This window comes from Ammospiza nelsoni, chromosome 1 (genome assembly GCF_027579445.1).
Source record: "Ammospiza nelsoni isolate bAmmNel1 chromosome 1, bAmmNel1.pri, whole genome shotgun sequence".
Classification (NCBI taxonomy): Eukaryota; Metazoa; Chordata; class Aves; order Passeriformes; family Passerellidae; genus Ammospiza; species Ammospiza nelsoni.
In genome coordinates this window covers 82,840,072-82,865,210 of record NC_080633.1, presented here as the reverse complement: position 1 = coordinate 82,865,210, position 25,139 = coordinate 82,840,072, and the positions used below count along the sequence as shown (strand labels likewise).

At 39.6% G+C, this 25,139-nt stretch overlaps 3 protein-coding genes across 6 annotated transcripts in view; 2 read left to right on the top strand and 1 right to left on the bottom strand.

Moving 5' to 3' along the window:
- Nucleotides 1-7,759, top strand: CFAP90 (cilia and flagella associated protein 90). Its single transcript, XM_059477079.1, has 3 exons — nucleotides 1-153; nucleotides 3,843-3,959; nucleotides 7,518-7,759. The coding sequence occupies exons 1-3, from the start codon at nucleotides 1-3 to the stop codon at nucleotides 7,662-7,664; spliced, it is 417 nt and encodes a 138-aa protein (XP_059333062.1). The 3' UTR covers nucleotides 7,665-7,759.
- A 3,410-nt stretch (nucleotides 7,760-11,169) lies between these two features.
- On the bottom strand, nucleotides 11,170-18,335 carry FASTKD3 (FAST kinase domains 3). 2 transcript variants are annotated; one of them, XM_059478430.1, is made up of 7 exons: nucleotides 18,302-18,335; nucleotides 16,463-17,923; nucleotides 15,268-15,353; nucleotides 14,699-14,861; nucleotides 13,663-13,732; nucleotides 12,236-12,350; nucleotides 11,170-11,456 (listed from the first exon to the last, which is right to left on the bottom strand). In XM_059478430.1, exons 2-7 carry the CDS (start codon nucleotides 17,892-17,894, stop codon nucleotides 11,373-11,375), a joined length of 1,950 nt encoding a protein of 649 aa, XP_059334413.1. In that variant the 5' UTR covers nucleotides 17,895-17,923; nucleotides 18,302-18,335; the 3' UTR covers nucleotides 11,170-11,372. The 2 variants fall into 2 exon arrangements, with proteins under 2 accessions (XP_059334413.1, XP_059334407.1); XM_059478424.1 differs by lacking the exon at nucleotides 18,302-18,335 and adding an exon at nucleotides 18,208-18,300.
- A 66-nt stretch (nucleotides 18,336-18,401) lies between these two features.
- The window catches only part of MTRR (5-methyltetrahydrofolate-homocysteine methyltransferase reductase), a 28,601-nt gene continuing 21,863 nt past the window's right edge, over nucleotides 18,402-25,139 (top strand). The window contains exons 1-3 of one of the 3 annotated variants that reach the window (XM_059485006.1): nucleotides 18,424-18,520; nucleotides 19,363-19,495; nucleotides 22,309-22,471. In XM_059485006.1, the coding sequence (XP_059340989.1) occupies nucleotides 22,328-22,471 (144 nt within the window). In that variant the 5' untranslated portion in view covers nucleotides 18,424-18,520; nucleotides 19,363-19,495; nucleotides 22,309-22,327. Of the gene's footprint in view, nucleotides 18,521-19,362; nucleotides 19,496-22,308; nucleotides 22,472-25,139 lie in introns of those variants that run through there. The other 2 variants (XM_059485015.1, XM_059485022.1) reach the window with 2 other exon arrangements.

The following is a 25,139-nucleotide window of genomic DNA, read 5'->3' as shown; positions in this document are numbered from 1 at the left end:
ATGGCCGCCAGCGGGACGCGCTTGGCGCAGGAGGCGCTCGCCAACGCGCCGGGGAGGAGGCGGCCTGCCCTCGCTTCCTTCTCCGCCTTCAGCTTCGTCCCGCCCAAATGGGAAGGGCCTCCGGAGCTCAGCTATTTCAACCGGCCGCACAAGGTGAGGGGGTGAATGGAGTGAGCCGGGATAGACGGGGAGCAGCGCAGGGACAAGCTTTCACCGTGGGTGTCTGAGCAGTGTAGACCCTCTGCTTGGACCTGGTGCAGAGCTCCGTCCTCACCATGAGCGACCTGGTCAGACAGGTGCCAAAAAATTGTCATAGCATCATGGAATGGTTGGAAGGGATCTTAAAGGTCATCCAGTTCCAACCCCCTGCCATGGGCAGGGATACTTTCCACTAGACCAGGTCCAATCCAGCCTGGCCTTGAACACCTCCAGGGGTAAGGCATCCACAGCTTCTCTGGGCAACCTGTTCTAGTTCCTCACCACACTCACAGTGAAAATTTTTTTTTTTTTTTGATACAGAAATGTGGGACATAAATCTCTATTACTATGCTATCTAATGCCAAAATAACAAGAGTCACCATCAGAGGCCTTTGCAAAGTGTGTTTGCTAGTTGTGGATGACAAATGAGGGTAAGGTCTTTCACTGGATAACAAGAAAAGGCAGAGACATTACTTCCCAAGGATTGAGGATGAATAGGCCACTTGGTATCAATGAAATGTGAGGCATTTTTAGGAGGAACACTAGGAAAGGCATCATCTGTCACTCGGGTTTGATGCAGCACCAGTGGATTTTGTTGTAACACACACTCTTGGGAATACTTTAATAAGAAACTTCTCTGTTCTCATTTGAAGGAAAAGATTTTCCATGTGCATTGCATGAATTTTCTGCATGGTCAGCTTTAATAAAATCACTAGAGCTACTCAAAACAGTAACATATGTATGTTACAGAGACATAATATATGCCTCTGTAACTGAATGCTTCTGAAGGTGGTACACTGCCACTCAATGTGTGGTAACTCAAGTGTGCTGGCAGGGAGCTTCACTCCTCACTCTGCTGCATTGCTTCTCATTCTGTCCTCATATTTAAAATCAGAAATGAGAACAATCTTACACATTCTGCCTCAGCTGAGCTACAGTTCCTGGGTGGTGAACTTTTCTATGAAGTGTCATATGAGACATTGAAGTTAACTGGCTTTTTTCTCAAAAAAAAAAAAAAAAGCATAAAAAAGTTCTGAAATGCCTATTATGTCAATTTAACATAGCAATGCTATGGCAGTTTATAACAATAAATACAACCCATGAGTCCTCTCCTCATGCAAATGACAAGCTGTTGAATGCACCAAGTACTGGGCAGCACTCACTGGTGGTTTGTGGGAGCTGGCAGGTCCTGTGTCCCTGGGATGTGGGCAGAGTACAGACCAGAGCACTGTGCTGGGTATTGAATGAACAGCAAATTTCCTGCATTGACCAGGTGGTTCTGCTAAAAGACAAGAAGATTTCTCTTGTGACTCTTTTGTGTTGATTCCAGCATTGCCTTGGCAGGGTGATCTGACCCAAAGGTGAGCAGGCACAGTTGGTGCCATCCTTCACAAAACAGTAGGGAGAGCACAACAAGAGGGAAGGTAAGGGCAGGTCAGAGGGCTGGCATGGTGTTCTTGGAGCTGGTGGAGCTCACCAGTCTGCATAGAATTAGCAGCCCTATGGCAGAGCTTTCCTAGTCTGCTTTCACACTCACAACAGCCTGGTTTGTGAAAAAATCTGCTCCAGTGGCATGGAAACAAAAAGTGATGACAGCTGTTTAATAGGTTTCTTTACAGCCCAGGCCTTGGCCATAGGGGAGGAAGCAGATTCAACTCATTCTTCTGCAAAATTTAGGAATTAGATAATTTGAATATTTTTATTTATAGAGCAAAATAATCTCATTCCTTTTAAATACCTAAAACCAACCATGTATGAGAGACTGAAGCAGAGAAATAGGAAGAAGATGGGCTCATTGCATGGCCAGAAGCCAGAAATTCCTGCCTTTTAATCCCTTGGTTGACAGTTGTTCCCTGGATTGCTTTACATAAGTTACTGTAGCCAGTGTGCCTGGTGTTTCCTCTTCTGAGATGTGGAGAAAGCTATTACCTATTTTATGTGTGTCTGGAATACTAATGAATGCTTGCAAAGCATTTAGCTTTAGCAGCAGTACACAGAGGATGCCTACCCTGAGTGCACATTTATCATCAGCTCTGTGTGACTCACTTGCTCTGATGGGTTTAAGAAACAGCTTGCTGCCACCACCACCACCACCCAGGCCAACCAAGTTATCATTTACAGCAAAGAGAAACAGCAGCAGAAAGTTATCAGTTTATTGAGCAAAGAAGTGTTGTCTCTACAAATCTGGCAGAAAATCTTAAACAGATACCTGGGACAGAGCTAGTTTTTGATATAATAGGTTGGCTGACTGCGAGTTCCAGAAAGGATGAATTCTCTGCTCTGACATGAGCAACAGATGACACTTACTCTTTCTTACTCTGAAACAAGTAACAAATAATGCCACATGAATACCAGCAAAGAGCAAACAACATTTCTGGTGGTGAGTACAAATTAAATGCTCACTGAATGAAACTGGTAGTGTGGGGAGGAAAGGAGAAGCAAGGAAGCATGGAAATAATCATGAAGATGAAAAATCATTGCAGGGTGCTCTTGAACATGCCTGAAATCCTTTGAAGCTCAATGGTTTCTGAGTAGTGAAGGGGTAGATAGGTTAAATACAAAATAATCTTTGCTCTAGGCAGAACCAAGTATTGGAGATACATTTACAAACAAAGCCTGAAATTACAGCAGTGTCTCACTAGTGCTCTTAACTATGGTTTCATTCTAAGGGAACTATGATAACCTTCTTGACCTGCCATGACTTGACTCTATTTGGAGAATACCACTGTAGTTTGAAACTCTCAAAGTACATGAGATTTTAAAAGGTTCAATTGGACACACTGTAAAATTAGAGGACAAAAAAGGGCCAAACAAAATGCACCATTCTTTTAGTCAGCCATGCTCAAAGCCAATGATGATTGATATTTTTAACAGAATATCAACCCTTAATGAAGTTCAGTTACAACAGGCAGCATATTTCAGTAGGGGATTTTCTTTTTGTTTTTTTTTTTTTTTTCATTGAAAAGTTTTTTTAGGTTTGAAATTGCTTTGATTCCATTTATGAAAACTTGTTGACTGGTTTTCACAAATGCCTTTGTTAGAAGAGCAGATCTTTTATGTTGCTTATTTGGAAGCAGTTGAACAACAGTTGAACAATAATATTATGGCTTGGAGTGTGCTTTATTTTAATGTCTGACATATGTGTGTCATGCATACCACTGGATCACAGGATTACCTCTGTAGCACATTTCTCAATTCTGCTCTAATCAGAAATTAAATTATGTTTACAGTACAGGGTACCTTTGTCTGTTTGAAAGTTCCTGGTTTGCTTTTACATACTTGTGCCAGATCATTTGACAAATACACAAATTTAGGAAGGATAATATTAAGTGCAGAAAAATAAAACAGATCAGATCAATTTCCAACATTGCAACAGATTACAAGGGCGGAGGGGAAAGAAGTAAATTGGCACAGGGGATATATCAGAGCTGAACAAAGTTAATAAATGATACCACATGCCATTAGGTAATTTTGCAAACTATTCAAAAGGACTGGCCCAAACTTCCTATTGAGTTCAGTAATATTACAGTTGTCATCATCTAATGCAATATATGCACTATTTAGATATTGATTTAACTACATGTATTCTGTAATCTCTAAAGTAAAGCAATTATGTGAATTAGCCATTTTCCCCTTTTCTCAAGACAGGAGATTTTTTCACCTATGATGCTGCTTTTGGAATGCCAGACGATTACGACCAATATCTTCCACGATGTGACAGAAAACATGCAAAGGCTCGTGGCCTTAAAATTAATGAGGAGGTAACTCTTTGGTAAATTCATAATTATCTTTGCTTAAGATGTTTTGTACTTTTTGACATGACTGGAGGCTCTAGGCATTGTTTAACCCTTTCTAATGTAGCCCATATTGTAAGAAAGGAATTGGAAGGAGGACCTCAGCCTGCAGGTTTAGGAGAAAGCATTATCCCATGAAGACACCCAAATTAGCTCTTGCTCTTTCATATCCTGAAGATTTCCAGGTGACAAGACATATGCAAGTTAAAGCTAGGGGGAAGAGGCAAATCCTCTCTTGCAGAGTGCAGGGTGTACTCTGAACCATCTGTGCTCCTCAAGAGTTGTACTTCAGGTGGTTCTGCAGTTATTTCTGTGGTGCTTAAACACTCTTTTCCCTAAGAGGACTGGATTCAGAGGCCATGACTTCACTACTGTCCTCTGACACCCCCCCTCTCTACGTCAGCATTTTCTGTGAAAGCCCAAGTGTCTGAAGCTGGTGAGTTTGTTAGGAAAACCTATACCAGATGGCCCTGCAGGAAGGAAATTCAAAGGGAGCTAGTGCAAAGGTGTGGTCAATCAGAACACATGGGCATGCCTGGGAAAGGATGGGCAAGTACTTGAGGCCAGCAGAATCTGGGTTTGATGTGCAGCCCACTAGGTAAATACTCCCTTGGAAGCAGAAATACTATAATATATATGATAAATGTATGTGGATGTATTTTTGCATGCAGCGTCTGAATAATAGACATACATACAACTGACTCTGTATATGGTTATATTTATGCATACACACACAAAACTGCACACAGAGGCAGAGGCTGTCATAAATCAAATGAAGTGTAACCACTGTGTAATAACGACCTCAAAATCCCAATGAGTTCATGGGATATTAGAGTGATGGGTAGGCTGGGGATGTAGGGATGGCTGCCTGCTTTGATGGTTATGGAGAAGGAAGAAGGAAGAATGACACAAGAGTTCAAATTGCTCTAATTTCTGTGCAGTAAAATTTTTTTTTTCTGACAAAGCCCACTGCTTGGGATTCGTCTCACTAGCAGCTATATATGCCAGACATTTCTGTGCAAGTGTGTAGCCATAATGCCCTTCAATTCTATCAGACAGTGCAGGAAGCATTAGATGCTCCCAAAGGAATCCCAGGAGTGCCCATTAGCATCACCTGCTCATGCCTAATAATTCAACTGCAAATCTGTGTATCTGTGTAAATGACTACTCCAATTAGAAATTAAATTTTTTATTTAAACAAAACAAAGACAACCTCCCTCGTACCAAGCATACTTTTCAAGTGGGAAATTTGTGTAGAAAGTTCATCAATATAAAGTCACAGCTTTTTACTGAGCTCTTGTATCAACAAAACTCACTTTCCTATTGGCTTTCTTCCTAGAGTAAACTTATATGGGCCAGAATTCATACCAGCTGTGCTGGGCAGTGCACACAAGGGACTGTCCAAACAGGTGTCCCTTAATCCAGCCCTTTAATTAGCATGGATACACATCAAACCCACAGTTACTTAATACTACAACATGATCCTCCTGCATGTCATGGCACCCAACACTGTAACCATAACTAAGTGCAGATCACATACTCGACTCATTTTTATCACAGTGGCCCTCTCAGGTTTTACGTAATAATAACTAAATTATAAAATATAATAAATAGAAATACAATTGACATCTTTCTAGTTCAACACTGAACACAGACTGTACCCACCACAGCACACTGCTTTACCTGAGCTAGAAAAAAGCAAACCACTGCAAGTAAGCCCCTTATTTCCTGGGCTGCATCCAGGGGATTCAAGAGTACAGTGACAGATACTCAGTTTAGCTACATGCAGCTGAGTGACTGCAGTGGAGTGTGTGCTCAGGGCTGCCATTGCTGATTGCAAGTGCTAACAGTGCTAGAATTACACACTGCGAGGGCGGGCAGCAGGATGCTTCCCAGCCAACTGTTGGAAAATCTGAAACCCACTGAATGCCAAACCCACAGAGATGAAATGCCAGTGTGCACAGTCAGCACTGTGCTACCAAGGATGCTGAAAACTGATTTTAAATAAACTTATTTATTTAAAAGGAACACAAACTGTTGGAATTACATACTGCTGCTTACTTACATTAGCACTGTAAACCCCGAATTTCTAGCAAAGTCTTTCTTAATGGTACAAAGATTTTTTAGTTTCTCATTTTTCAGCATTTATCCACAACTAGGGCAGGGGAGGAAATTATCTTAATTTTGCCTGCCAGTCTTCTTTACTTGATTTTCATTCTGCTGGGGTTAAAAGTTGGTGTACTGAATAGGTTTTATTAGGGTGGAGTAAGGTGGGCAGGAGAACTGGGAGATCAATGGTTGTTTTGAAATGAGCTTTTGTATTGAGTGGGATGGTTAGTTAGTTAGTTAGTTAGTTAGTTAGTTTGTTTGTTTGTTTGTTTGTTTGTTTGTTTTTTAAGAAGTGTTTACAGCATCTTTCCAGGAACCTCAGGTTCTGGCCATGAGGCTAGAAATGTGTCATAGCTGACTGCCCTGCTATGAGATCCCACCAATCTGTGCTCCCACCAGCATCCTTGAAGGACATAGGTGCTGATTTGCTCACGCTTGTGTCTGTTGTAGCAAGGTAGTAATTTGCTTGCACTTGAACTATGGTGGCATCTGCATTTTGATTTGCCTGTTAGATACTATGTCTATTATAAGACAAGAAAAACACATTGCAGACCAAGGCTTATTGTGTTGGTCTGTGTGCAAATATACAAGCAGCCTGATAAATCTGAGACCTTTGGCTAGGGAAAGAAAAACAAACAAATCCTGTCTTTCCCTTCTGACTCCGTAGCTCCCTGTTGCTCTGACGCAGGAAGGAACTGCAGATTGCAGATAGTGATTGCACAGCCACTTAAAGTGCAGCTTAATAAGAACAAGCTTAAAATCTTTTCTTGGTCAGGTTGTTTTTCATCAAGTCCACTTTCCATCATGGCAAAGCAGATATTTCTGTAATCTTTCAGCTATAAGTATTTTTAGTAAAACCTTTCATTGTGCAGAAATAAAGTAGTATATGCTTTATTTCCTTCTGGAAAAGCTTGCCTGGGCTAGTGGTTGCTCAGGGTTTTTCTTCAGACTTTGATTTTTTTCATGCTGTGCTTTCACTGAATTGTGCAAGGAGGGTAGGTGTTCCTGTAACAGGGGGCACAAATCTCTCCTGTTTTTCAAAAGAATCATGCAACTCAGTGCACGAGAAAAATAAAAATAAAATCAGTGCTTTTCAAGCATTTAGTTACCCAGTAATCACATGGTAATCACGTGTGTATGTATTTGTGTAAAAAAATTATCGGTCCACAGCTCTGTCTCTTATCATCTTGTCATCTAGTGACACATTCATGTTTTACTAAGATAAAAGTAACATAAAAAAACGAGAGCAGGGATAGAACAGTAAGGGTGCTAAATAAATACACATGCATATTGCAGATGCTGTACAGTTGTGTCAGTTCTTTTACCCCTGGCCACAGTACATTTAGCAATAGAAAACTGCCATGTTTTTTATTCACCTTCTGATTTTCTCCTAAGGCAACTTTTGTGTTTTGACAGGAAATGGCAAGAACTGTTCCTGTGCTGACATCTTCAGAGTATGGGAAGCGCATAGATAAGCTCTTAGACCCACCAACCAGAGAGCATGCCAGGGTTCATAGCCTGCACGCAGCAATCTATGGGGAAAGCAGCCGCCTCGCTCATTAAAAACCTTCTCCAGGCCTGGATCCATGGGAAATCTCTCGTGTCTGTCATCACCAGCAACATTTATTTGGGAAAAAAATAAACCAGCACTTTGAAAAGCAATATGGTGCTTTTGCCTTTTCCTCTACAGTTTATTTATTGAGAATTATCTGGATTAAAAAATAGGGTGAAATAGCAGCTGCACTTTTTCTCATGCTAATTCAAATGCATGTCTTCTCCTTACATTCTCATAAAAATCTCATAAGGAGCAGCACCAACAAGAACTTTTTAGGCAGCAACGCTGGGAACAAGACCTGTTGGATCAAAAGCTGTGTCTGCAGTTCTGGGCACTGCAGCTACATAACCATTCACAGACCTAACATTGTATACAAGCTTGTCCTTCAAGGTATCAATAGTCACAGATTTTTCAATCCTTACAGAGTTGCTAGAGAATTGTGAGACCTTGTTTTATGTATGCAACAGCTGAAATGTATATTCAGCTCAGAATTTTCAAAAATGCATGGGTTTATGTGCTTAGCAGCTTCACTAGACTTCAAGTGGAACTCGAGTTAAAAGGAACCTCTGAGCACTTGGCATTTGAAGAGACAAAATCTGGGTTTAGCTGAATTCAGACATTAATTTCACTGACCTACTCTAGGAATGGCATCTGACTGATTTAACAAGAAAAATCATCATTGGTTCTGTATCGAATCTGAAAAAAATTGGAACATAGACTAAGAATACCAGCAGAACGAGCACTAAATAATTTAGTAGAAAGGGTAAAAAAACCCAAAAGGATTTGAGCAATAGCCATTTAAAAAGCATATTTAGTACAAATGTCTAAATCTGATTAAACATTTGATGGCCTGTACTTCCACAGAATCCAGTACTTAAATTTTAAGGTAATTTCAGGAGTTTCTCCTGCAGAATATGCATCAGTTTGGTTCTCAAGAGCCATTGATCCTGTTGTTATTTAAGGCTGAAGCAGTATCGTTCAGAAAGGAACAGCCAGCTTGATCATACCAGGAAAAGGACTGGAAGTCCTCAGCTGTTACTGACACTGGTTTTGTCAGGTATTTAGACACAGGAAATCTGTGTCATTGGTAAATGCAGTGAGACACCTAGTGGAAAAAAAAAAAAAAAGAGAAACAAAAACCTTCTAAATATGGGACCTGAAAAACTAGTAAATTAGGCAATCAATAGCACTTGTTTGGCTTGATGTGAGAAGCAGAGCACATAGAGCTGCCCATTCTGAGAGGTGTTTGTTACTTTCATTACTCATGACCTGCAGTTCTGTGACGGTGGTCACAGGGGTCTTTGGATAAGGAAAGAGACGAGGATTTGACTCCGTATTTCAGAAGGCTTGATTTATTATTTGATGATATAATTTACATTAAAACTATACTAAAAGAATAGAAGTAAAGGTTCTCAGAAGGCTAGCTAAGCTAAGAATAGAAAGGAATGAATAACAAAGGTTTGTGGCTCGGACAGAGAGAGAGCCAGCTGTGCCGTGGTTGGCCATTAATTACAAACAAGCAAATGAGACCAATCACAGGTGCACCTGTTGCATTCCACAGCAGCAGATAACCATTATTTACATTTTGTCCCTGAGGCCTCACAGCTTCTCAGGAGGAAAAAAATCCCAAGGAAAGGATTTTCATGCAATGATGTCTGCGACACAGTTCTTCTACACTCAATGCGCTATGGACAAAAGGACATTAATAGCTACATTTCTTTCCAAAAATAATTGCTTCACTAAACAAATTCAGCAGCATTAAATGAAAGGAATCATAGTAAGAACAAAGGGAGAAGGAAATGTTTTCTAATACCACAATGCTTTTCCAAAAATCAGTACCAAAGTTATACCAGTGAAGAATGAGATGGAATATGGCCATATTCTTAGCAGGTTATTTTTACTTTGGGACAGTCAGTACAAATTGCTTTTTTGAAGTAGCCTTACTATATTTACAGACCATCTGTGTTTGAAAAACTATTGGAAATCAAATTTGTTAGAGAATACCACCACCTTCTGGCCTGTATGAGAAATAGGCATCACTTCCACCACAAACATCCTAACACCAGTTTGAGTTTTCCGAAATAATTTCCTTGCTTATGTCACACCCTTCTCATCTTTACTCACTTAGGAAGGTCTTTCACAGGTTGTTCCTCCCACTACTTGTTTCCCATTCAGTTCTGAATGGTTCACTTCTTCCTTCAGTGCTCAGTGTCAGAATAACACCCTGACAATTTCTTCTGTATTAGTGGTAAGTTCCTTATAAACGTTTGCAAAGCCATTTCAACTCTCCTTCTTTCTTGCTAGAATGACAAATTCTTAGGTTAATGATGTTCTGATCTTACTATTACACATTGGAAAGCACCTTTTGGTGCTCCCTCACCTGTCAGTGTTGACCTACTACTTGTGAGGAAGTTTTATACATGCAACAAATTAACATGGCCAGAATGGACAGTGTATACAATGTAAAGCATATTCTGCATCTGGATTTTGCATCCAGTAGCTTGTTGGGGCAATTGACAGACACCTGCAACTCACAAATTATTGGAAGGAAAAACTGGCCACATTCTCTATCTACTGGTGAAATATACAAAATATAAATTATGTGAAAGTTTCACCATTTTTTGTGTATCAAAACAACAGTGAAAAGTCAAACTAGGTAACGCTGGGAATTCTGCTTTGCTAGTCATAAATAGTAACTCCATAATTCCACACAGAGATGAAGCACAAGTTAACAAGAAAATGTGTTACATGGCAGTTCATCGAGAATCCATTATATAATCAGAACTAAAGGTTTCCTGTTTTCCCTTCATCATCTGCAAAGCAATATACTGGCTCAAGTTAGTGCACTTGTTCTGGCTGAAGTGGGTACTGGTTCTCAGTTCCCGAATTTCTATTCATACATAAAAAAGGGCTGCCATGGGACATAGTTCTTCTGAGCTTCAGAGCATAGAGTTTCTGTAACCCAGAGGAACTCTGGAGCACATACATGACCCCATTTAGACAGTTAAGCTAAAACTGCCACCAAAGGCAAAACGACAAACAGAATATATCTGGAACATTGGGTGGCCCCACAGAGACAGTTGTACAAGTCCATATCCTGTGGCAGCTGTTACTTTATAAAATGAAGCAAATCCTTTTTATTAAAAATCTTCTCATTTTCTGTAAGGCATTGCTATTTATTGAACAGCACTCTGCATCTCTTAAGTAAAACCAATAAGCCAATACTGTTTCTGCAACTACTTAAAATTTTAGTTTTATGAAACACTTGGGAAATCAAGTGAGCAGCATTAAGTAAATTGCACAATTTCTTTTTATACTGTCAAGAAAAGCTCTGAATAGTAGGTATTCTATAGGCATATTCTCTAGATCCAGACTGGCCAGTATTCTTCAACAGTCAGACGTGGCCGTTGGCAGCTGTGAATTAGAACCAGTTAAAAACACAAGAGAAAAGCAGCACTGTCTGTCTGTCTGGCACCTATCTCTGTAAACTTGTAATAAATATTGACACAAATCTTAAGAAAATACGATGCTCTTTATTACTCTTTACATGTCAATTGTTCCAAATATTGGAAGGTTTCACACTCAGAAGCTCACATTTTGTGAGGTGGAGTTACTTAGAAAAAATAGTTTTTCTTCCATGCACAAAATTTACACTTTGTAGTATAGAAGGTCAGCCTGTTATCTAGTAGTATTCTCCAGTGTCAGTTGCTGAGTCATTATGTACAAGGAAAGATTTTTTTGTGTAGATAATCTGCTATTTTTCTGGTATTTTGTAGACTTTCTATCTCAAAAAATGGAATCTGGAAACAAAACAGAAATGATTGTTGAAAATACCTTTTAATAAACAATTGGGTAAGACTGATGTTCATTAAGCAGTTGCAAAACTACACATTAAATACTTATTTTGTTTTAAAACTAAAGATTTAATCCTAAATGTACTATTGATCTATAAATTACCTGAAGAGAGATTACTATTAAAATAAAAAGAGTGATATTTATTGCAGTTTAAACTAAGCTAAATATTATGGAGTTAGGCTTATGTAATACGTGATGATAAGTGAAAAATAAAATCTCAAGAAACGAATAGTTTTCATTCAAAGTATGTTTCAAGAAAAATATACCTCTATTAATTCAACAGTCAAAATAAAGGTTATACTCTGTTGTGAAAATAATATTGTGAAAATATTATTTTCATAACTGATACAAATCAGCTTTTTTAACTCCTCTTTTTAAACTCCAAATCTTTTAAAAAAGGATTTAATTAAAAATTTCAATTCTAATGAACTCTTACATTTTTCTTTAATTCAAGATTTCAATCTTAATCACGGAAGAGAAGTACCCTTCTATACAGCAACTATGTGGCAAAAAACACAGACAGAATACACTAATCGATCCAAGGAAGAAAATGGTAGCTCTGTACAGCCTCAAAAAGGCAAAAACTAGGCAGAGAGAATGTAATATAGAGAGAACAAAACTAATCTGCTTTAGGAATTAATTGAAACTACAGTTTAAAGTACTGTGAAATAACTTTTTGCTTGTTTTCTTAGAGCAAAAGTAAATCACTGTCTTTGGACTTTACCTGCACAACTTCATAACCAAGTAACTGAAGATGTCTCTGTTTAATAGCTTCTTCTCCCAACAGATTGTGGCTATGAGCACAAAATCTATTTTGACCATCAACACACAGGGCAATTCTAAAATTAAGCATAAGTGTAATATCAAAAAAAACCAAAAAACCCAACAAACCCACAACAATCAGTTATTTTAATCACCACAACTACTGTAGTTCCTAAGCATGAGACAATACCTCCCTCTTACAACTCATTGAATCAGATGCAGGATGGGAGTTATCTAGTCCATGATAATTCAAATCACTCAATTAAAGGGTGGAGGTGAAACTCTGAAACTTAGTGAAACTGATCTGAAAAGCTTTTTTATTTGCTCTGAACAAAAATTACCATGCAAGCTAAAGAGAGGTTTTTTTTTTTAATGCTATGATTAGTAAACTGTTTTGAATTCTTCTAGAAAGAAAAATGAAAAAAAACTTGCCTCTGCTAGAAAACATTTCAGCATCTAAATGCATTTAACTTACTAATTTACCTGTTAAATCCATTAGAGTTCAAATTGAGTTTAAGCTACGTCTGTTTTAAGTTAAATCTGTACATATGGTTGGTAGGATGTATTATAACAATATTTTTTCTTCTGGGTGATAAAAATACCATCAAGTTAATCCACGGTTTTTATATCTACTGTTAAAAAGTTGCTTAAATTTTCAGTATGTTAAGTATACTGTGAATTTATTTACTTATGAAAGCTACTCTTAAAAAAACAACATTTATTCTTGAAATGTTTAAGAAGTTTATTCTTAAGCATGGGCTCTTGGAAAGAAGCTGTATTAGCCTCTGAGTCTTGTAAATGTGAAGGTGTCCTGGTTTCAGCTTAAACCAGAAGAGAAAACCTAACCTCTTCAAAGACTCTTGCTTTCTTCACACTGCAGTTACAATTATCACACAGGCAGGTTGCTTAACTTTGTATCCAAGGCTTTCCCCAGTAACCCTTGTTTAATAAACTTTTAAACACCTATGTATTTCTCAATGAAAAAAAACAACCTGCATCTGTAGTAAATAGCCTTATTATTCAGGATTCCTTGCAGAAGTAAATTTGTGAACTCAAATCTGTTAAATCTGTGCAAATATATTCAGTTAGAATTTAGTTTTAATTTGAAAATTAATTACAGAATATCAAAATAGATTAATCCAAATAAGGATCACTTGATTCTGTCATTGAGTAAAGAAACCAACTGTCTGACACTGCATAGTCAGGTGGCAAAACAATGAGCAAAGAGATTGTTAATCTTGTCCTTCTTCCAGTGGGTTCAGTGAGAGACCTGAACTTTGAAGTCAATGGCAAAACTGCAAATAGCTTAAATTTAGCCAGTTTTTCACCCTGGATACTCTTTCCTAGTGTAAATCAACATTTTACCAGTGGTTTCTTTTATTCTCTTACCGTCTGTGCACCTCTTCAAGCTGGGCTGCAGGCAATACAAAACCTTCTTCATCTAATTTAATCTCAATATCTTGTGTACATGAAAAAAGAGAATTGACATTAAATGTCATTTCTTACAACAAACTTTCTACTGTAATTCTCATCTTCTCACAGTTGCTTTATTAAACAATTATAATACTATCACAATTATTTTTTTTAATCACAGAGGCTGGCAAAATTCGTATAGACTTAACACAAATGAGTGATAATTAGTAACAATTCAGCCTTTCATGATGCTAACAATGTAGTATTCCAAGTAGTATTCCAAGTCCATTCAAAACTGTAACACAGTTAAATGGTGATTTGCTGTGCTAGCTAGGATCTCTGGAATTTTGAGGGCTTTGGGAAGAGATACACTCTCTCCCTCTGCTAGCTTCAACGTCCTCATGAAAGCTGACACACAAAGTAACTTTGGAATCATCCCCCTTTTTTATTTTTTAAAATCTCTCTGACATCCATGGCGTCCAAGACTCTCTTCCCTCAACACCCATCCCTTCTGGGCACATGCCCTTCCTCATCACTGCCTTCTGTTTCCTGCTGCACACAACACTCAGTTTTGCTTACTCCTGTCTGACCAGGCTCCTCTCCCCTCTTGCTGAGGAGAGAGGAGCCCAGCAGAGCAGGGCACACAGCTGACCACCTTCCTTTCTCTACTCACCACTAGAGCAGGGAGTGGCATTGCCTCATTTTGCTCTACATTATACAAATTGCTTAATGGATAAGGAGCTGATAATAAAAACACAGAATACAGGCAGTTGTTTTCAGTGCAGACTGGCTGCCTGAATACCAATCTGCAGAGCTTTTCTCTCCATTTTCCTTTCTCTGACTCTAAAAGTTATTTATTTAAAGTTCCCAAATTTCAGATCTTTTACAGAAATTGGTATCCCAGTTTACTTTTTTCTGTATTTGCAGAATTTAGACTGCCCACAAAGGAAATTGTAGTTTTGGCAGCATACACACACATGTTTAATAACTAATCTAAAGAAATGATACTTACCAACTACATAGAAATATGGTGTTGATACCTCTGATGCAAAATATATTCTTTTTTTCAGTAAATCAAGTAATCCTGTCTTCACCCTTTTAAAGAGGTGAACATCCAGAGAACTCTGAGGTGTGGGACAGGCCTTTACCTGGTACTTGGAAAGGAGTTTTGGACCCTAGATAGGAACAGAAAACCAAATAAAAAAAAGGAGATAACATTTTTGTAATTATCTCATATTAACATAGCAAAATGTATTCTGTGCATTTCAAAGCCAAGTCTATTGAGAGATCCACAGTCTGAGGTATGATTTGCTGGAAACTTGAAATCACCCAAACAACCACCAGAACATCCTCAGGAAGCTTCAATGCTATCCTGTTCATGAGAAATGCACAGCTCTTTCCATTCATACAAATATATTAAGTCATTCAATCAGGTAGAAATGCTCCATATTTTCATCAAGGAAAACTGGTTTGTCCAATTCCAAAGCTTTTTATGGGAAATACACGAAACTAAGTATAAGCAGGGTGCTAATGACCTTATCACCTCTTGTCACCATCACTTCTGGTTTCACATGTACTTACCTCATAAAATGGGCACTCCAGGGTGACAGTCAGAAAAAGCTGGGTTAGCTGGGACATAACAACTCTGTTCAAACCAGGTGGCTGAGCTGAAAAAAACAACATTCAGGTTTTCAGGTGCACCTTCCATAAAGTATCTTTACACAAACCATAATGCAAAAGTTAGGAAAAGCTATTCAGTATGATGTGCAGAAAAGCTACTTAATCATTAAAATTCTCAGCATTTGTTTAAACTAACAGAAAGATCAGTATGAGATTAAACAGGTAGAAAAATGAGAAAATTATTTACAGAAATATCAATACAAAAATACAAAGCTAGCAAGATCTTAGTTAAAACTGTCAAATTTTTTCACAAAAAAAAAAGAACATCCAAAAAATGCATGACATTCTAGACATTCTACACAGAAGAATAAATTTTAGTTGAGGTATTAGATAAATACCTCCTTCTTATAACCACTTTTCCCCAAGTTATAACCCCAGGATCTCATAGTTAATTATTTTTTTTAATCTGCAAGTTGTGGATAATACCAAATAATTTCTGGAGATTTATCTGCTTTGAAAAAATCAACTCCTTCAGGTATTCCATGTTGTTGAAAAATTAAGTGACCAAAACTTCTAATCACTTTGAAAACTTTAGCTTAGTTTTATTTGTAGAGCAATCTTAGCTGAAATCTTTTTAAGTCAGTCATCTTTCTAGCACAGCTTACCTCTCTCTACAATGACCTTAAAAATGCTTTAGTATCAAATAAAGAATAACGCAAAATGATGTGTTATTCGTAATAGTTTTATGTCCAAAAGCACTGAAATATGCAATGATTACAGCCAAAAACAGGCTACCACACGGGGGATGTTCTAGCATCATGTATAAGACAAGGACAAACATAGGGAACACCAAGTCACTGTTTTTTAGAAAACCAGAAGGATTAACTGAAATAATTCTTTTAAGAAAATTCAAGTCTGTGTTTTAAAACTGTACAGTGCAATTGTCCAACTCAACTAAATGATATACATGAAAGACAATGGCAACTGTGACAAGGAAGCATCAGCCTTTGGCCTCCTGATCACAATTTTCCAGCCACTTCAATTAGGTCACTGTTGATTTGACAAATTAAATTGATAACAAATAGGTGCTTGACAAGAGACAAACTCCATAATAGAAAGAAACATGGAACATCCCAGGAGAAATTCTGCCCCTTACCTTGAAGCTTTTGCAGAAAATAGGGACTAAATATTTTTGGCAGGAAATTTGTCGGATAACGTTGAATAAGGACACAGGAGTGCAGCAGGTTCAGCAAGGTGTGAGGCTGAAAGTGCCTCAGGCGGGTATGCAGCACAATTTCAAGCTTCCCAAACAAGGAAGAAGCACTTGGAGGGAGGTAGTTAAGGGTCCCAAATGGGATAATATATGCAGCAATCTGGTCAGTGGTAAGTCTGTCAGCACTGGAAATGAAACCTTCTGCCACTGCATCAAAGATGGGCTTTGAAAGGATCGTCTTTTCACAGCAATACTGCATGACCTTGCTGACTGTTTGAGGGTGCATAGTGTGGATGGACCTGGGGACATGTCTTTCCAGTGCCTCTGTAAAATTTTGCATTTTTTGACCAAAGTATAGGAAAGCTTCCAGAACATTTACCAGTTCATGATCTGTGAAATGGGGAACATGCTGCACTGAATGCTTACACAGTGCAGTAACTAAGAGAACTGCCCGAGTCTGACGAAGAACCACCAGTGAATTCAGTATTTCACTTACAAAGTTTGGGCTCAGTTGGGAAACTGCACCTAAAGTGACACTGTTCAGTCTGTTTAGCAAGCTTTGCCATTGTTTCCCTTCCCTCACAGTCACTTCCAGTATGTTATAAACCATCACTACTTCCCTGGGGCTCCAACTCTTAATGTCTCCTTCTTGCATGTGGTTCACAATTTGTTCCAGCGTGGCACAACTGGGGCTTTCTAACTCGAGCAAACTCTCCCCAAGAGCACAGAGATGTTCAGCAGTCAGCTGTCCCCTGCCAAGCCGCTCCTCACTCTCTGAAAGCAGGCTCGTCATCAGCGTACTCTGCGGGTCTATACGCAGCCTTATCAAGGCCTGCAAGGCATTCAGCAGCCCCGTGTTTGATAGGTTTGAGGATTCAAATTCAAACTGGAAGCATAATGCCCTGAAAACTTCATTCTCTAACAGCGCAGGGTTTTTAAGACCATTGTCATCTACCTCAAGTTCAGAAATCTTCTGCAGGGCTCCCGAGGCCATTGTATCAGACATGACTTCTAGAGAGCTAAGAAAATATAAAATCTCTTTTGATGTACAAAGGCTATTTAACCTCTTGAAAAATAATTGTTCATCCATCCACACATTATTTGATTTAGTACAGTTCCTCATATCTCCACAAAGATGCACAGTTTCATTAGCAGAAAGTGACTGCATCTGCAGTTGTACATGTTTATTCCTACGAAACGTATACTGAGATTTATCTTTGGCACACATCATCCTCTTGGCCACGGAGCTACAGTTTTGGGGTTTGTGCTGCCCACTGATGAAGTTCAACCTTCTGCTTAGGGTCATCAAAGCAGACCTGCTCGCTGGTGCGCTGGATGAATACAGCTGGAAGCTTTTTCGGCTAATCAAAGCCATATTGAATCAAGTGAGTTCTGAAATGGTACCTAGGGGAAGAAGAACAGATATGCAGTCTGAAAAACCACCAGGGTCACTACAATGCAGAAAAACACCAACCCCAATCCTTTTGGTGGCTGGAAAGATGGGTACGATCCCTCTCCCCGAGCACGAGCACAGAGAGCAGATCATTGGGAGCGGATCCCCGTGTGACAGGCTGCCTCGTGCTCCCGCAAGGACACTCCGGGAGACGGACAGGAGACTTTGCCCGCCACCCCCGCGGTCGGGGCGGCACCGGCGCGGCCCCTCCATCCCCCTCGGCCCCAGCACCTACTGCTGCTGCTGCTGGTGCCGCTGCCGCGGGCCGGGGCCGCGCCGCTAGGTCCCGGGGGGCACCCGGCCGCACCGGGGCACGGCGGCAGCCTCACCTCGGCAGCCATCACGGGCAGCGCGGCGCCTGCCGGGACCTTCCGGCGCCGCCCGCCGCCCGCCCCGGCCCTGCCTCCTCCCCGCGCTGCCGCCCCCCGCCCCGGCCCTGCCTCCTCCCCGCGTTGCCACCGCCTTGGGCAGTCGCGCAACGGGGGCTGGCACTGGCGCTTTGCTTGGAAGCGGGATTCGTGTCCGTGTCACCGCGTCCTCCAGCGCAAGTACTCCCGCTCCCCGCTCGGGGGGCACCGGGGCCGGGCGGAGCGGGTGGGCGGGGCGGAGGGTTTGTATTTCGCTGTTATATTTGTCTTGGCCCTACAATGCTTCTGGACAAGTCGCAAGCTGTTGAAAAAGTGGCTTGGGAATGGCTTCGTGGCTCAAGGCACGGTGCCACAGCCTATGTTAAAGCCACAGAGGGGTGCGTGAAGCTCTTCTGGTTGCTGACAGAAAGAAGACGTTCTTCTAAGTTACAGAAGGGTGAACCTCCGACATGTGTGCAGCTCAGGTTAAATGAGGATCTAAGGAGTTTATCCATGTACTGATGACATAGTGAGCAGTGTGCGCACTGAAGTTTCTTGCTTTTTTTCCCCCGGTCCGTGGCCGCGCAGTTCGTATCTGACGGAGCAGCTCGGTGACGTGCGCGGTCTGGCCTTGCCGCGCTGCTGCGGCACTGCTGGGCGAGTCACTGTTTTTCAGAAAACAGTGGGCAGCACGTGGGGTTGGTTCAGCGGCATTCCTGCAAGGATTGTCCTACACTCTGCTGCCTTTGCGAGCCGCTGGACTCCCTGCTAATCTTCCGTGGACTGTTAGCTCTCTGACTTTTCCAAGTACTGGATCAGGAGAGCTGTAGTTTGGAATTTCATCCTTAGTTTCCTGTTGAGCCCTGGTGTGATCCAGGAAATCACAGGTTGTGTTCCCAGGTTAAACATTGTATTTTGATGTGTGTCTACCAGCACGAAAACCTGTTAAAGGCTGCTAATGTGGTAGTACTATTAAAGTTACAGGGATTCTTCAGAAAGCTCAATAGCTCATGAATTGCCTTTTTTCCCCCTATTTATTCCAGTTGAATTTGTATCACGTAAGTGGAAGTGGCATAACATCTTTGAAGAGTGTATAAGCAGCAAAGCAAGAGCAGTGTGGGCGGCATGCTCGTCTGAGAGCAAGTGTGTTCCTGGTTTATGGTTGTTCATCTGCAGGTAGGCATGACTGATTTTTCTCTCTTTGAGCAACATCACTTGGCAGTCTGTGCACAAAGATCTTATGGCTGATGACAGAGAGAAGATGTGTTTGCAGGGTGAAACTCTTCAACTTGTGCAGTTTAGATCAAATCATGATCAAAGGAATTTATTGGTCTGTTGTTGACATAATTAACTTACAGGGAATTAAATAAACTAGTCAGTTAATTGAATTATGTATTTAAGATCAAGAGTAACGATGCAAAACATACAATACTAGGCACCTGGAAAATGTTATTAAATGCCACAAATATTTAAACAGCTTTCTGATTCTAATTCCAAGGAATTGTGTAATTGTGTTCTCTCCCATTGCCACAAGGATTCATTCACACTGTTGCATACACATACAGTACCCTGTCTCAGGAGGTCTGCGTGTGCATCTCCAGCATCATCAGCTCTTCTGGCTGCGTAGTTCTGGTTCTCTTGTTTCCACATGCTGTCTGTGAGAGGTGCAGTTGCTCCATATTTTGTGTCTCCATGCAATCTACTGGTCCATTCACCAGTGGAAAAAACCTCTAAGTTCACATCTATGCACCGAAAATGTGTGTGGCTACTTTTTGCAGCCTTTATTGTTGCTATACTAGCTGGAATAGAAAGCTCACAATGTCTTACAGCAATCCAGGCTGCTCTACCTGACCTAGGCAGAGGTCATAGCACTGTTAGGGCCACATCTGACCATGTCAGACCACATCTTGGTTGCTATTACTTCTGTTGCCCTCTCCATTCCTTCTGCTGTTGCAAACTTTTGTGCTTCTCAAACATTAACAGCTTCCCAAGCTGACTCTTGTCCTAACAGACTGGTTGGTAATGTCTGGGCTATAATGTTGGCAGATTTCTCAGTTTTTTTGTATAGACGGTTTCTGTGCTATGGTGTGATCTTTGTGGGATCTGATTATCTTTCTTCCTTTCTGAGGTAGGAGGAAGAGCATAGTGATGAAGTGCTGCTTTGTCTTTTTTGGGTTTTTTTATTTGTGGTCAGGTGATGCCACCTGCTGACAAGAGAGTTAGGTGACAACACAGCACATGGCCAGGATGAATCTATATTACTACAGGGATCTGAGGGTATTTAAACTGTATTTATGCTATTTTATAGGAATCACCATAATTAGCACATTTTTTCCTTTGGAAAAGGAAGGTGAAAAATCATTTTGAGCATTGTTTTGTTGTATACACCTTCTATGCGCACATGCACATAAACCAGTTATATAAATGAATTTATTAAAAGGTAGCTGTTCAGGTAATTACTTATAATTTTAGGTAATATATGTAATTAATTTAAAATGAAAACTAAAATGGAATTTTCTTCTACACGGTAGAAGAAAATACAATGAAAACCTCAACATTTTCTAGTAATTACATTTTTCATGAAATGCACATATGATACAAGCATTCCTAAGAACCTATCACTTAGTTTTGCTACTTTTGATGTATAATTATGCTTTTTAAAAAAATTCCTGTAGGAAAAACCTTCTGGAGTACTGTGGGGAGAAATATCCTGCCATATTTATGGAGTACAGTATTCTTATACAATTGAACTATGTTTGTTTTCCCTTGAGAGAAAGAGAAAAAAGAGGTACCTTGAGTTATACAGCCACAGGTTTCCATAACTCAGTGTGTCTGTCTAGGATGCTGAATGCTTTCTGTAGTTGAAACTGTGTGGAGCCAATAGGTGAAGTGCAGCAAACTGGCATGGGAGAGGTACCTCAGATTGGGAACTGAAAATTTCTCAGTACTAATTTTAGGTACTTCAGTTCTACTGCACCTCCTTAGCAATGACAAAGTAATTTGCAATATCCACTCTAAGGACATTGTGCTTCTATCTCTTATTTACTGCTGCCTGAAGTTAAATCGGTGGTGTTTTCTGTGTCAAAATAATGGAAAACTTCTTGCATTCAGATTTTCATGGGACAGGTGAATGGATAAGGATATGCATCTCATTCATCCTGCTGCTTGCAAGGGACTTGGTGACACCATGAGAGATTTCTCTAAGACTGTTTCTTACTTTTAGGAGAATAAAACCCCAAAGAGTCAATTCTTTAGTTCACAGAATCACAGAGTAGTCTGTATTGGAAGGGACCCAGAAGTATCATCAAGTCCAACTCCTCCAAAGTGAATGGCCAATATGGGGATCAAAAGCAACACCTTGGTGTTATTAGCATTGTGTTCTGAGCAGCTGAGCTAACCTCAGGGTAAGGTTGCACTTGTGTAAGGAGCCCTCTTTTGAAATACAAGATTGAAGTCCGTGTGCTCCAAGATACATAGTGGACAATAAAGTGTAAAGTCATTGCAGCAAAAAATAATGATTTCAGAAAAGAAGAAACAGAGAATTTAAATTTTTTTCATCAGACTTTTAGTTTGACTTTACCAGGTCTGTGTTTTGTTTTGTTTTCAAAGACAGCTCGGAAAAGTGAACAAAGCAGTCACTAAATTGAAATGGAAAATATATAATAATATAATAAAAATAGTATGTATTTAATTTTAGAAGTTTTTGTGTTATATGGGTTACATATATTACAAATTCTTGATATCAGAGATATTGTTACATTACTGGAGCATCAAGGCAGTACAACACATATCGCCAACACCACATATCCTTTGCAACCTGATCTACAAAGCTTGCTTGTGAGAAATAGCTTCACTTCAGAGCAGATCCCTCATTTCCAAGTTAAACACTGATGCTGCTATCTTTATTTCTTTTTAATCTCATAAGCAAAGTAAAATCTTACTTTTCTGCTTACATAACATTCACATTTTAATTATTTTTTCCCCTGCAGTATTTCTAAAAAAAATAAGATGTGCTGTGAGTCAAAAAGGAGATTTTTGCTCCTCTATGCAACACAGAAGGGGCAGGCAAAAGCCATAGCTGAGGAAATATGGCAGCAAGCAGGTGCCCATGGACTTGAAGCTGATATGCACTGCATAAGTGAAATGGATAAGGTGAGATACTCCATGCTGTTTTGAAAAATATGTATTGAAGCGCTGAATTCTTCTTCACATGCTAGAGTGGTAGCTCCAGATGTCACAAAGGCTAGCAGATGCACCCACCTGAAAAACACCATCTAGTGTCAAATTCTTGTTCTTTGTGAATCAGTAATTTCAACCAATGCTCACAGTTGCTTAATAGTCTTCTGCCAAAGATAAATCTTATGATTTTTCTTATTGGAACTGTAAATTAATAAGTTTTTATCTCTCTTCTAACAATGATTGAGTGACTTCTTGAAAACTTTCTATGTATGCAGTAGTGAATAAATTCTGTATTTACAGGTCAGGTCTGCTGTAACTAGAAAGTATGCTTTTTCTTCTTGTTTTTTCTGGGAGTTTTTTTGTTTGTTTTTGTGGGGTTTTTTGTTTGTTTGGTTAGGTTTTTTTTGTCTTTTGTTGCATTGATGTTTTGTGTTGTGTTAACTGTGGACTCCACCATGTCCCGGAGCTTTTGTGGGTCTTCTTATGTTGCTTAGCATATGCACTCATATCAATTCCCACAGGACTCACTTCAAGTTATGTTCTAGAACAAAATAAAATGCTTGGCTGGGACAAGGAAGTGGCTTTTTATTACTTGCTGTTATCCAAGAGTAAGAAAACTTAGTTCTGTAACTGAAAGCATTATGGACTGTAATTTCCTTTACAAAGTACTCTCAACTGTATGCCCTCAAACAAAAACATATAAAAAAACAAACAATAAAAACTTGATAGCCTGGTATTTCATATGAGATGAGGAGAAAATAACATTTAAAAGAGTTTTTTTCATGCACTTGAAAATGTGAGACATTTTGAGTGAATGTGTACTAAGTACAGAGCTGAGTGTTAGAAAGAGAGACTTATACAGCCAGCATGGAATGTGAAGATTCTCTTTATATTCTTGTATTTCATTTCTTCTGCATTTGACAGGTTTGGAGATTAGTTTCATGAAGGCGATAGTCAGAACATTTCTAGCCCTATTATTGGCCTGCCACTTAAATAAATGTATTTTGCCAAATTTGGCAAGACAATTCAGAGCTGCAAATTAATTATGAATTGAGAATCTGAGAATTGGGCATTGAGGAAAAAACTGACTTCTGCAGCTTTGTAAGTCTTGTCACAGATAAGCTTCTAGTTTTTTCCCTACTTGTCAGTTAGAAGGTCTGCCTTTATGTAGCTTTTGGGTATTTTCAGACCTTGTGAAGGTCTATGGAGGGAGTAGGTGGTTACAGAGCCAGTAATAGTAATACTTGCCATTCAAAAGTGAGTGGTCAAATACTGCTCAGGTCTCAGGAACACTGGCTGTTTCCAAGTAGTGTCTCTCACCTACAGTCCCAGCGGTGAGATAAGGTCATAAATCTTTAGTTGATTATGGCAATTACATTTTATGAAGACTGAAATGAAGTGGAAATGAGGAGCAGTAAAAAATGGGAGGCTAAATGGAAATCATCTTGGGTCACAGTGTGTGTAGTCAGCCTTGGATGAATTATCTGAATAAGTACATTTGTCATGATATGTATTATTCTGGATGAGACAAACCTGGCTGCTTTGAGCCCATCCTCTTCTTTCAGCAACCATGCACAGCTTGAGCAGGCTGCTCACTGCTCTTATGTGGCATTGCTGTCCTCAGCTGAGGAGAATGTTTGAAGGAAAGGGAAAGAGTGAGACAAAGCTGAAATACAAAGGATGCAGGAGAAAGTGGAAGGTAGAGTAAAAAACTTTGTAGATGTGTTAGGTTCTTGCTGGTCTGGTAATGTAGCAAACCTCACAGTAATTGACACATGTTGCAGTACCACACGGAATGAACAACACTCACACACTGAGATGTCCAAGGCAAAAAAGGTCTGTTTGTTTCTGGACCTCGATATTTATAGAATTTTAAAAGTGCCCATGGATTGGAGGATGAAGTTGCTACCTCTCCAACCACACTGGTCAAACCAACAGTCCATCTATTCTCTCCTCCTCCAGAAAGGAAGCATAACAATCATTATTTACATGAAAAGTGCGTGAGAAACTCCATTACAAAAATACAAACGTCAGAAAGCTTAGAAGAAGTTTAGAAGAACAAAGCAACAGACACAAATTATTGCAGAACCTGTATCACCAAATGTTTCATTTTCAAAAAATATCCAAGTTTGCAGATGAAAATCTGCAGTGGAGTAAGCAATAACATAGTGAGTTAATCATTCTTCTGTTCTAATACACCACTTCATACTTTCTGAGCTTTTTTTGGTTTTCTAATGGAGCTCATTTTATACTTTCTGTGTGTATATTCTCATGTGATACCAGTAGACCCTTACTTTCTTTACTTCAAGAATTTGCTTTTCTTTGTGAATGTGGTAGTCACCTGTGGCAATGCACTGCAGAAGCTCTGGGTCTGTGTTATCAAATTAGCTGTGGAAGCTTTGAAAATATGAGTCCTTATTGCAACAGGACCCTTAAGGCCTTTTTTTTGTACAACTTAGAGTTCAGTTTTGAAAGTGTCAAGATTTTGTGAGTACTTGGGGTTTGCCTGAACGTTGTAAAAGACAAAAGCTGTGTTTGGAAAGTTCCTGGGCCACAACTCATTGAAGTCTGGCAAAGTGCCCTGGGAATATCATCACATGTTTACTCTGTTTACTTGTGCTTCTCTAGACTTCTGCTGTAG

Excerpts from the sequence above, each read along its gene's own strand:
- CFAP90 (XM_059477079.1), top strand. The coding sequence starts at position 1 with ATGGCCGCCAGCGGGACGCGCTTGGCGCAGGAGGCGCTCGCCAACGCG. Across the intron at positions 154-3,842 it reads ATTTCAACCGGCCGCACAAG|ACAGGAGATTTTTTCACCTA; the intron begins GTGAGGGGGTGA and ends CCTTTTCTCAAG. Across the intron at positions 3,960-7,517 it reads GCCTTAAAATTAATGAGGAG|GAAATGGCAAGAACTGTTCC; the intron begins GTAACTCTTTGG and ends GTGTTTTGACAG.
- FASTKD3 (XM_059478430.1), bottom strand. The coding sequence starts at position 17,894 with ATGGCTTTGATTAGCCGAAAAAGCTTCCAGCTGTATTCATCCAGCGCA. Across the intron at positions 14,862-15,267 it reads TGGAGTGCCCATTTTATGAG|GGTCCAAAACTCCTTTCCAA; the intron begins GTAAGTACATGT and ends GTTCCTATCTAG. Across the intron at positions 11,457-12,235 it reads TTGGTTATGAAGTTGTGCAG|ATTCCATTTTTTGAGATAGA; the intron begins GTAAAGTCCAAA and ends TTTTGTTTCCAG.